Genomic DNA, 13,031 nt, shown 5'->3' with positions numbered 1-13,031 from the left:
ATTGTTGTTATTCTGAATTACTAGCAACTCACTCGGCGTTTTAAGCAACTAATTTTAAACTTCCAAAATTTATCTATTGATGAAAATAAAGTTAACCAAAAAATCTAAAATATTTTGCTAAAAAAAAAAAAAAAATTAAAAAATTGTTTAATTAATAATTAGTTTATTATAAAATAATACTAAAGTAAGTATGACATTAAATTTAGCTGTCATTTCATAACTTTATTAATTTTCTTTAACAAATAAATTATTTAAAAAATGGACTTGCAGAAATTTTAATAAATTAAAAATAATTTTTTACATCAACTTTTTTTGTTAAAGAAAATTAAAACAAATGTTAAAAAAATTTTTTGAATGTCGGCTAACTTAATTTTCATTATTATAAACAGTAGATGGCAGGAGGTATGACTCAGAATAATTTCATCGTCATATGTTTTGTGTGTCACATAAAAACGTTCTGTCAAATATACATTATTTTACCAATTTATAACTATTTCAATCTATTATCGTTTTATTAATAATATATATTTCATAAATACATAATTTTTAATACTTTATGTAAGTACATAAGTTCATAATTTATCAACTAGCCAGTTATATTAACTCTTCAAGGTGTTGTTAGATAAATATTTCTGTTTATTTAGTCTAATAGACAACCTTAAATTTCATATATTTTTATTCCCATCTAAAGTTTACAGTTTATTTATTATTATTTAAAAAGTTAATTGTTGTTTGCAAATTTATTAATTATTTAGTGTCATATTGTGTTATTATGTAATAATAATGGAGCGCAATAATTAAGTTGGATTGATTGTTAAAATCAGTGATGAGCAAAATAATCAAATGGGAGTGAATGAAAAAGAGATAATTAATTTTCACTTTCTTTTTTTTTAGGGTATTTAATAAATAATCATAATGGCAAGAAAAAGTATTACTGCAACGTCCAGATTAAAACAAGATTATTTGCGATTGAAAAAAGATCCTGTACCTTACGTTGTTGCTGAACCAGTTCCTTCAAATATTCTCGAATGGTATTAATTTAAACATTATATTTTTTTATTGAGACATTATAAATGCATCAAACTTTTTTACCAAAAAATTTTAAATAGTTGCAATTCTTATAATTTAACATCTTCATTTATTGTCAAAATTCCCAAGATTAAGTTATTTAAATATTTTAAATCCTGACGAGAACTTAAATTTTTATTCATAATTTTTCTATCAAATTATTTTCATTTTTGGATATTTTTAAATAATAAATTTTTTGGTAGCAAAGTTTTTTTTTGCCAAAAATGTGATATTGTTAATACTAACAATAACAATGAAAATTTTTTAGGCACTATGTCGTCAAAGGTCCAGAAAATACGCCGTACGAAGGAGGTTATTATCATGGTAAATTAGTATTTCCCGGAGAATTTCCATTTCAACCACCAAGTATTTATATGACAACACCAAACGGCCGATTTAAAGTCAATACGCGATTGTGTTTGTCGATATCCGATTTTCATCCTGACACATGGAATCCTGCTTGGAGTGTATCAACTATTCTTACAGGCCTTTTAAGTTTTATGGTAAAATTTAACTTTTTATCCACAATAAATTTTTAAGCTACTACTTTAAAGGATTGAATTATCATGAACCGTTCTTATTTTTAACAACATAAATCTAATTACAGATCGAAAAGAGCCCTACGCTTGGTAGTATAAACACAACTGATTGGGAAAAGAAACAGTGGGCATATCAGAGTTTAGAGTTTAATCTCAAAGATAAAACGTTTTGTAAATTATTTCCAGATACAGTTGCGGTAAGTGAAGATAATTAATTCATTAAATTATTATCATAGCTGTTATATTGTATAATCTCTAAAATATTCATTCAAAAAGTGTCACAATTCATTAATTAATAAGATTTGGACTTTATTGATCAGTAAATACTATAAATTATTTCGTGACGTTAATTGAAAAAATAAGCTTAAGAAAAATTTTATTTATTTATAGCCCACAAGTCACGGCAATTACATAGTGACTGCAAGGTTGCTAGTATTCTTTAATCTCCTTAATAGACAAGACAAAGTTTGATAGAATACGATATTATACTTTTCTCACGTACATATCGTAAAGTTTTTGGTTTAATCGTTCGGTTGATTTATGAATTATTGTTCGGATTTCTTTTCATCGACATTTTACTTGAGGCTATTTGATAGATACTAATCTATAGTCATAAAATAAAATTGTTTTTTGTAGTTTTAATACTTAGAAACTTAGTAAATTTTTCAAACATGATTTTATTCGAATAAATCAAATTTATTTTAACACTTTCGATTTTTTTTTTTTTTTAAACTTTTTTAAATATGTTCGATTTTTGAATTATGTATAAATTCATTTATTATTTTTTTCAGGAGATTAAAAGCGAACTGGAGAGCAGAAAAGAACGAGAGTTACAAACAAGACATCAGTCGACAACATCTGAAGTATCGTCGTTAATTCGTAATCAATTAAATAGAGAACAAAGTCCTATTCATAGCGCATTAACGAATTTAGCGGTTATTGTGGGGTTTGCTGCATTTGCTTATACTGTTAAATATGTACTGCGAAATATTGCGCTAGAATAAGTATAATTAAAACGAATGTTATAAATAAATATGATGATGATGATGATGATGATGATGATGAAATTCTCTTAGGAAAAGGAAAAAGAAAAAAAAAACGTTTATAACAAGAAAACAAAATCTACTTATTGGAATATCGTGAATAATTAATTATCTTAAGTCAATTTATCGGTGCAAAATAATTCAACTGAATATCCTGATGCTATTAAGCGTGAGGTATTTACAGTTGCTGCAGTTTATAAGTTACTAATATTCATGAAATTATAATTTTTCTGTGAATACATGCTATTAAGAGAAAGAAGCTCGATAAACGATGGCCAGTTAGCTACTATGTTTTTAAAAATTAATTTTTTTTTGTCATTATTTAAATAAATTCATTTGAAAAAACAGAAATTTAATGTTGAAACATTTAGAGCTTCCGCGATAAAATTTATTTCTTGGAATATTTTTTAAAAAAAAAAAAAAAAAAAACAGACAAGTATTGCTTAAATAATTAAATACTAAAAGTTAATATCAATTTGAATTTATTAAAAATATGGTAATTTTATGTCGATCAGTAGTTACTTAAATTATTTTTTTTTTTACGGAAAAATTACGGATCGATTAAATATTTTTTTAAAGTAATAATTTTTGTTAATATAAAAAAATTTTGTTTGTCATCGTTAGAATTAAATGAAAAAAATAATTTGATAAGATTTATATTGCTTTAGTTATATTTTTAAGTTTTATTGTCATAATCACATTGTCAATTATGATTGGGAATAGTCTATATCAATGTTAGACAAAAACGATATATAGACAAGTAATTCTAATTTTTTAGGTGTAAATGTGGCTATCGGTAGATATATTTGTAAATATATAATACTTACAATTAAGATGCAATTAACATACTTACAAGTTCAAACAATTAATGGTTTCAGTACAAAACTTGACAAAAGCATACTTCTTTTTTTATTTCTCTGTTCACATATCAGTTTATTAGATATTGTCATATTACCTGTCAATATACTTCCAACGCAATTCAGGTTCATAAAATTTGTCTGCCAAAGATTATTCTTTTGATTTTTTAGCGTCATTAAACAAAAATAAAACATTTGCATACAACTTATTAATATAAATTTTATTTGAATATTGTTTATTATTAAATAATAAAATATTAATAAAAAAAAAATTTGTAATTAGTTTTTTTTATCAAAAAATTTTTTTTACCACAGATATCACTGAGTATAATCTGGGATGATAACCAGTGTCATTTTGTTATTTCCGTGTACACGATAAATGAATCAATAATTCTAAGCTATCACTAAGCAAAAAAAATTTTCTATGATTTCAAAATTTAATTTAAAAAAAATTCTTAAAATTTTTTTCAGAGAAAAATCATTTTCTGAAAAATTGCGGCTTAAAATAAATGATGATCAAAATATTGTATAATAAAACTTAAAAGCCCACATTTATAATATTAATTAATGCGTAAAATTCCGGTATTTCGAAATCTCAATTAATACTTGAGGAGGGATTTCTTTTTTTGATATATATAAATCGTTCAGTGCGGTCTCGAATTAAATAATGTTCAATTGTCATGTATGACTTTTGACCTACTATCGTATAGCTTACGGTGTTTTAATATTCTACTTTTATATGAGTGAAAAAATTAGATTATGTAGAAGTTTATTAATTATCATCAAATTTCAAACATTTCTAAATGATTATTTCAATGACGAAACTAAATCGTTATTATTTATGACGTGCTAATGATCATTTTATTGTCGATATATAAAGCTGTTAGTCAAGTATCTTGGTAGTATATTTTGGAATACAGTCGAATAAAAGTTAAATAAAAAAACTAGCCAAGATAATACTGAAACATATGGATTTCAAAATTTTTATATTTCTCAGCATTTTTGCAACTTTGTGTTTGAATGAACGTAAGTAAAAATATTTTTTTTTGCATAATTTTGAATTTTTTCTTTTCAGTATAAACAAAAAATTTTCAACCGGTTGTTATCAGTAATTTTCACATTTTTATTCAATAAAAAAAAAATGTGTATTGCCTAATTTAAAAAAATTGAAAATTGCACTTCGGCTTTTACTTTGATCCATTTGTAATCGATGTTTACGCAGTTAACAGTTGTTAAAACATTTAAAAATATTACGAAATTTTGCATAACTTAAATGAACAACTGTTTTTTGGAATTATTTTTAATCCAACTCTCTGTTGGTATTAATAGAATGCTGTTACATATATTCTTTTCATTAATTATAAATGGAAAAAAAAATTACGTTATTGAATTATGTATTTATAATTATTACGACAATTTTTACTGACTGCCAGGTTATTAATGATAATCTTCTTCTTTGTTAGCTTAGTATTCAAATTAAATTAAATAATTGACATAATCATACATATGCGCAAATTAAAAAATTTATTTTGGGTTTAGCGCTTCAAGTTCAACTGCTCAAGTTTATATATATAAAGTTATAATAATAATAATTATGATAAGAAATAATAAAAACTAAGCGATTCAAAAACTCTTCGTAAAATTTATATGCATTGATTAAAAATAAGTAATTAATTATAATTAATTAAACATAATTTATTGTTTGCGTTTATCAAAACTAAAGACTTTAAAAATTATTATATTTTTTATGAGTATTTAGTATTTGTTAAATCTTAAAAAAATTGCTATTCTTTGCTATTTATTAAATGAACTTTATTAAAAGAAGAAATTTGATTTAATTATAAAATAAATATAATTTTTACATTAAAGTAATCTTTTGATATCTCTTTTTCTAATAAGTAGTAATTTTTTAAAAATTGGACATGTTTCTCCTTCTACTAAGAAGAATCGAAATAAGCGGAGATATGATTTTTAACTCAGGACAAAATCAGGACTTAAAATTCTACTAATTTAATTTTTGGTGAATTATTTTAGTAGTGATAGATTTTTTATTTTATTTCTAAATACTGAAAAATTAATAAATTAGTTTTTAAAATTTGCGAAAAACTAATTGTCAAAAGAAATAATAAAAATTTGAGCTTTGGAATGCAACAAAAAATTTATAAAAAATATTTTTGATAAATTCAAAAGTCAACAATTAAATTTTCCAATAAGTGCATAATCTGCTGCTCTCGTCTTTGGCTTTGTCAGACAATTTAAATATTATACACGAAGTTTGTAATGTTCTACTTTGCTCTATTAACACACAATCTACTTCTATTCTCTATTAATTATTAAGCGTTAATAATGTCTAATTAAAGAATGATTCATTTTTTTTATACAACCAGAGACTCACAGTACATTTAAACCAAATAAAGTCCGATTAAAAATCGGCTTATTTTTTTCGACGCTTCAGGCGTTTTTATATTTTATGATCTACCTCTGACAATTGTACCTAAATACATATAATGGAAAAAATCAATTATATTCATTGAGCCGATAATATAAATCAAGGTCTTATAGAATTTATCGTAATTTTATTTAATGTGAAAAAATTCCATCCTTAATTTAATGGTACCAAGAAGTAGTTATCAATTACTTAGTAAGTGCTAATGTAATATATATAAAAGGTATAAAAACAATTTGCGAAGTTTTTTCTGTCTAGTAAAAAAAAAAGTAGTTTATCGAAAGGACAGTGAAAATGATTATTAAATGGGTAAAATTGATAATATATATATATATATATATATATATATATATATATATATATTAGTAAGTGCTTTAGTGGTTTTGCGTATCAATGGAGGTAAGAAAAAGTGATTTTGAAAATCACCCATACCCAAGCGGCCCAGATTTTTTTTTTGCTAATGCTTTATTGAATTTAAATTAACGATTATTAATTTTAACTTCTTGTAGAGTGAAATTTACCAAAAAGATCGTTTTTTTCTGACGCTTGGGTAGTTCTGATGAAAACTAATGTAAAATATTGCACACCTTGAATTGATATTTTCCCATTCGAATTATTAAATGTCTGTAATACAATATAAGTCTTAGTTAAAGCTTAAAAAAAGTTTCAATTGTTGGAAAAAGTCATTTTATTGGATATCCAATATGACTTTTCATATTACTGTTTTTAATTATTAGAAAATTAATTGCTCCAGTTCTTATAATAAAACTAAATTTTTTTTTTATTCTGAAGTTTGGGGTGTGCAAGGTAAATTTATACACTTAATTCTTACCATAAATTTTATAATTTAAATTTAAAGTCATAAATGCACACTACTTTTGAGAATGGAGAAGGAATATATAAATCGGTATCTGAATCATTACCAGGTAAGAAATTAACATGAAATAAAAAATAAATTAAAAAAAGTGATGAATCGAAATGGTAACGAAATATATTTTGCACTAAGCATTATGATAAGAACTTGGTAAAATCGAAAAAAAAGCCCAAGGGAGTCAAGATAAGCAAAAAATACGAATACTGACAGAGAAAAATAATTTAAATTAAGTAAAAAATTCTTGAACCAAGAACAAAATTTAAAGTAATTGGGAAATTAAAAGTAAATATTGATATCATTATTTTCATGTTGTAGATTTGGGTCTAGCACAACCACTCGGGAACGCTGGCCATTCAAATACTACTAACGACAATGTGGATCACAAAAACGGTGGTAAGGTCAATGAAGATGACGGTAACGCTGGTCATTCAAATACCTCTAACGACAATGTGGATCACAAAACCGGTGGTAAAGTGATTGAAGATGACGGACACGCTGGTCATTCAAATTCCTCTCACGACAATGTGGATCACAAAACCGGTGGTAAAGTGAATGAAGATGACGGACACGCTGGTCATTCAAATTCCTCTCACGACAATGTGGATCACAAAACCGGTGGTAAAGTGAATGAAGATGACGGACACGCTGGTCATTCAAATTCCTCTCACGACAATGTGGATCACAAAAACGGTGGTAAGGTCAATGAAGATGACGGTAACGCTGGTCATTCAAATACCTCTAACGACAATGTGGATCACAAAACCGGTGATAAAGTGAATGAAGATGACGGACACGCTGGTCATTCAAATTCCTCTCACGACAATGTGGATCACAAAAACGGTGGTAAGGTCAATGAAGATGACGGTAACGCTGGTCATTCAAATACCTCTAACGACAATGTGGATCACAAAACCGGTGGTAAAGTGAATGAAGATGACGGACACGCTGGTCATTCAAATTCCTCTCACGACAATGTGGATCACAAAAACGGTGGTAAGGTCAATGAAGATGACGGTAACGCTGGTCATTCAAATACCTCTAACGACAATGTGGATCACAAAACCGGTGATAAAGTGAATGAAGATGACGGACACGCTGGTCATTCAAATTCCTCTCACGACAATGTGGATCACAAAAACGGTGCTAAGGTCAATGAAGATGACGGTAACGCTGGTCATTCAAATACCTCTAACGACAATGTGGATCACAAAACCGGTGGTAAAGTGAATGAAGATGACGGACACGCTGGTCATTCAAATTCCTCTCACGACAATGTGGATCACAAAAACGGTGGTAAGGTCAATGAAGATGACGGTAACGCTGGTCATTCAAATACCTCTAACGACAATGTGGATCACAAAACCGGTGGTAAAGTGAATGAAGATGACGGACACGCTGGTCATTCAAATTCCTCTCACGACAATGTGGATCACAAAAACGGTGGTAAGGTCAATGAAGATGACGGTAACGCTGGTCATTCAAATACCTCTAACGACAATGTGGATCGCAAAACCGGTGGTAAAGTGAATGAAGATGACGGACACGCTGGTCATTCAAATTCCTCTCTCGACAATGTGGATCACAAAAACGGTGGTAAGGTCAATGAAGATGACGGTAACGCTGGTCATTCAAATTCCTCTCACGACAATGTGGATCACAAAAACGGTGGTAAGGTCAATGAAGATGACGGTAACGCTGGTCATTCAAATACCTCTAACGACAATGTGGATCACAAAACCGGTGGTAAAGTGAATGAAGATGACGGACACGCTGGTCATTCAAATTCCTCTCACGACAATGTGGATCACAAAAACGGTGGTAAGGTCAATGAAGATGACGGTAACGCTGGTCATTCAAATACCTCTAACGACAATGTGGATCACAAAACCGGTGGTAAAGTGAATGAAGATGACGGACACGCTGGTCATTCAAATTCCTCTCACGACAATGTGGATCACAAAAACGGTGGTAAGGTCAATGAAGATGACGGTAACGCTGGTCATTCAAATACCTCTAACGACAATGTGGATCACAAAACCGGTGGTAAAGTGAATGAAGATGACGGACACGCTGGTCATTCAAATTCCTCTCACGACAATGTGGATCACAAAAACGGTGGTAAGGTCAATGAAGATGACGGTAACGCTGGTCATTCAAATACCTCTAACGACAATGTGGATCGCAAAACCGGTGGTAAAGTGAATGAAGATGACGGACACGCTGGTCATTCAAATTCCTCTCTCGACAATGTGGATCACAAAAACGGTGGTAAGGTCAATGAAGATGACGGTAACGCTGGTCATTCAAATTCCTCTCACGACAATGTGGATCACAAAAACGGTGGTAAGGTCAATGAAGATGACGGTAACGCTGGTCATTCAAATACCTCTAACGACAATGTGGATCACAAAACCGGTGGTAAAGTGAATGAAGATGACGGACACGCTGGTCATTCAAATTCCTCTCACGACAATGTGGATCACAAAAACGGTGGTAAGGTCAATGAAGATGACGGTAACGCTGGTCATTCAAATACCTCTAACGACAATGTGGATCACAAAACCGGTGGTAAAGTGAATGAAGATGACGGACACGCTGGTCATTCAAATTCCTCTCACGACAATGTGGATCACAAAAACGGTGGTAAGGTCAATGAAGATGACGGTAACGCTGGTCATTCAAATACCTCTAACGACAATGTGGATCACAAAACCGGTGGTAAAGTGAATGAAGATGACGGACACGCTGGTCATTCAAATTCCTCTCACGACAATGTGGATCACAAAAACGGTGGTAAGGTCAATGAAGATGACGGTAACGCTGGTCATTCAAATACCTCTAACGACAATGTGGATCACAAAACCGGTGATAAAGTGAATGAAGATGACGGACACGCTGGTCATTCAAATTCCTCTCACGACAATGTGGATCACAAAAACGGTGGTAAGGTCAATGAAGATGACGGTAACGCTGGTCATTCAAATACCTCTAACGACAATGTGGATCACAAAACCGGTGGTAAAGTGAATGAAGATGACGGACACGCTGGTCATTCAAATTCCTCTCACGACAATGTGGATCACAAAAACGGTGGTAAGGTCAATGAAGATGACGGTAACGCTGGTCATTCAAATTCCTCTCACGACAATGTGGATCACAAAAACGGTGGTAAGGTCAATGAAGATGACGGTAACGCTGGTCATTCAAATACCTCTAACGACAATGTGGATCACAAAACCGGTGGTAAAGTGAATGAAGATGACGGACACGCTGGTCATTCAAATTCCTCTCACGACAATGTGGATCACAAAAACGGTGGTAAGGTCAATGAAGATGACGGTAACGCTGGTCATTCAAATACCTCTAACGACAATGTGGATCGCAAAACCGGTGGTAAAGTGAATGAAGATGACGGACACGCTGGTCATTCAAATTCCTCTCTCGACAATGTGGATCACAAAAACGGTGGTAAGGTCAATGAAGATGACGGTAACGCTGGTCATTCAAATTCCTCTCACGACAATGTGGATCACAAAAACGGTGGTAAGGTCAATGAAGATGACGGTAACGCTGGTCATTCAAATACCTCTAACGACAATGTGGATCACAAAACCGGTGGTAAAGTGAATGAAGATGACGGACACGCTGGTCATTCAAATTCCTCTCACGACAATGTGGATCACAAAAACGGTGGTAAGGTCAATGAAGATGACGGTAACGCTGGTCATTCAAATACCTCTAACGACAATGTGGATCGCAAAACCGGTGGTAAAGTGAATAAAGATGACGGACACGCTGGTCATTCAAATTCCTCTCACGACAATGTGGATCACAAAAACGGTGGTAAGGTGAATCAAGATGGAGGTACCGATGGTAATTTGAATGGTACTGACGACAATGTAGATCATGAAAGCGGGAGTAAAGTGAATCAAGACGGGGGTACCGATGGTCATATGAATACTACTAACGACGATGTAGATCACAAGAACGGAGGTAAAGTGAATCAAGTTGAAGGTAACGCTGGTCATTCAAATACCTCTAACGACAATATGGATCACAAAAACGGTGGAGAAGTGAATCAGGTTGATGGTAAGACTGGTCCTTCAAATACCTCTCACGACAATGTGGATCACAAAAACGGTGGTAAAGTGAATGAAGATGACGGACACGCTGGTCATTCAAATTCCTCTCACGACAATGTGGATCACAAAAACGGTGGTAAAGTGACTCAAGTTGAAGGTAACGCTGGGCACAGTAATCCTGCTAACGACAATGTGGATCAACAAAACACCGGTGGAGTAAATCAGGATGAAGAAAATACTGATCGAATAAATACTGCTGACGTAAATAAGGATCACCAAATCGCTGATGGAGTTAATGAAGATGACGAAAATGCTGGTAAAACAAGTACGGCCAACGTAACAAAGGATCTCCACAACGCCGGTGGAGTAAATCAAGATGAAGTTAATGCTGGTCAAAAAAATCTGAAGCAACAAAAACCGCCTGAATCAAGTGTTCTTAAAACGAACAGTCTCGCTCGCAAAATATCTCTGGCTGGACTTTACAATCCTTCTGATGACGGTTTCACTGGGTCTTCAGCTTGTAATGTTCCCGGCCTGACTGTTGTGTACGCATTAATAGTTGCTGTATATTTCATGTTGTTATAAGTTTTTTGATTTTTTTCCACGCTTTAACGAGTTTTTCATAGACCAAATAATCAGTTCACAATTCGATTTACACTCTATCGAAATGAGTGTCTAATACAATTTCAATGAAAAATTGATCTGGGAAATTCTATCTCCTTTTCAAACGATAAATAAATTATCTTTTATGGAAAGTTTCTTAATACGGAATTTTTTTCTCAAATATTCTAGTAGTTATCATGATTTATTTTTATTTTGTAAATACTTTTTAAATCTAGCACTATATATAAGTACTTAATATTAGTAATGTACTACTTTTTCTTAATTTAAGTGAATGAATGTATAACTATCTCAAATAAAAACTTTAAAAAGATAACATTTTTGAAAAAAAAAAATTTTTTTTTAACGTGTCTTAGTTCCTGATTCATATTTATATTTCCAAACTCAAAAGCTCTATGAAGAATTTCTGCGTTTGCTTACATTTATCGTGATTTTCCCAGATACTTCCATGAACCTCAGATTAAATCAAGTCGTACAGACTAACGAAACAGATTTTAAACTGCCAAAAGCTACTTGTGTTGCTATAAAAACGTTTTATAGTCCGTCTGTAAGGAGCAGTGACGAAAGTGGAGGCTTGCAAGTTCGCATGTTGTGCTCAACTCGAAATATATAATCGTATAAAATACAAAACTCACACTGTTTACGTGACTTTTATGTATATAATTTAATTATATAGAGCTGTAGCGTCAGGAAATCGCTAATGAAGTAGTCAATATTTTCGGCATCTTAAATCATTTAAATATGTTAGACAAATATGTATATATTATAAATTTTTTATTTAAACGACCACTTATTTTTTCTGTCTCTCAAAAAAAAATAATTCCAAATATATCTCAAGGTCATCGTTATCCAGTAATTACAAAAAAACCGATAAAATAATTGTTTTATTCATAGATCACCTTTTTATTAGATATCTTCAATGTAATTGACGTCAGTTCTAATGCATTATTGTCCTCCATTCAACGTTATTTTTTTTGTCAATAGTTTTTATGATTTCATCACTTTAAATTTATAATGATTGAACTATTAAAAATGAAAACCTAATGAATTTAATGTAGTAACTAATTTATTTTTTGACTCATCGAAGTATCGAAGTACATTCCGATAATTATTAATTTAATGTGAGTGTAATGGGATTTTTAATCATAAAATCAATCATACGATGTAAAAAAAGACCGCCTTGAAACAAAAAGAAGCGCAACTATTGGATGTCGAGTTCTTGCAATTGACAACTTCTAAGCCAACTGCATCGCTAACTGGGCGGAGATTTAAACTGATCTTTATATTAAATCTGGGTTAAAATGCACATCGAATACTCTTTTTGTTATTTTCACTCATTTTTAAAGTAAGTATATTGAAAAATTACAATTTTTTAGTTTAAGAATTCTTCTTTTAAATCGAGCTAATTGATTCATCATTAATAAAGTAAAAAAAAAAATTGTTAACAACCAGTATTTTGATATCCAAAATCGAAGCGTCGCTTCTTTGTATATATCAGAGG

The 13,031-nt window shown here is 30.7% G+C and overlaps 2 protein-coding genes across 2 annotated transcripts; both read left to right on the top strand.

Moving 5' to 3' along the window:
• Positions 1–419: 419 nt before the first annotated feature.
• On the top strand, positions 420–2,657 carry LOC141526100 (ubiquitin-conjugating enzyme E2 J2). Its single transcript, XM_074240881.1, has 5 exons — positions 420–558; positions 895–1,031; positions 1,337–1,571; positions 1,676–1,804; positions 2,399–2,657. Exons 2-5 carry the CDS (start codon positions 916–918, stop codon positions 2,609–2,611), a joined length of 693 nt encoding a protein of 230 aa, XP_074096982.1. The 5' UTR covers positions 420–558; positions 895–915; the 3' UTR covers positions 2,612–2,657.
• Positions 2,658–3,915: 1,258 nt separating this feature from the next.
• Positions 3,916–11,796, top strand: LOC141526367 (uncharacterized). The gene is made up of 3 exons (XM_074241353.1): positions 3,916–4,533; positions 7,143–7,450; positions 7,526–11,796. Exons 1-3 carry the CDS (start codon positions 4,476–4,478, stop codon positions 11,492–11,494), a joined length of 4,335 nt encoding a protein of 1,444 aa, XP_074097454.1. The 5' UTR covers positions 3,916–4,475; the 3' UTR covers positions 11,495–11,796.
• Positions 11,797–13,031: the final 1,235 nt, after the last annotated feature.

Source organism: Cotesia typhae, unplaced genomic scaffold (genome assembly GCF_013202065.1).
Source record: "Cotesia typhae breed Kobodo isofemale line unplaced genomic scaffold, CoteBio_Ctyphae contig_33, whole genome shotgun sequence".
Lineage (NCBI taxonomy): Eukaryota > Metazoa > Arthropoda > Insecta > Hymenoptera > Braconidae > Cotesia > Cotesia typhae.
This window is presented reverse-complemented; position numbering and strand designations above follow the sequence as displayed.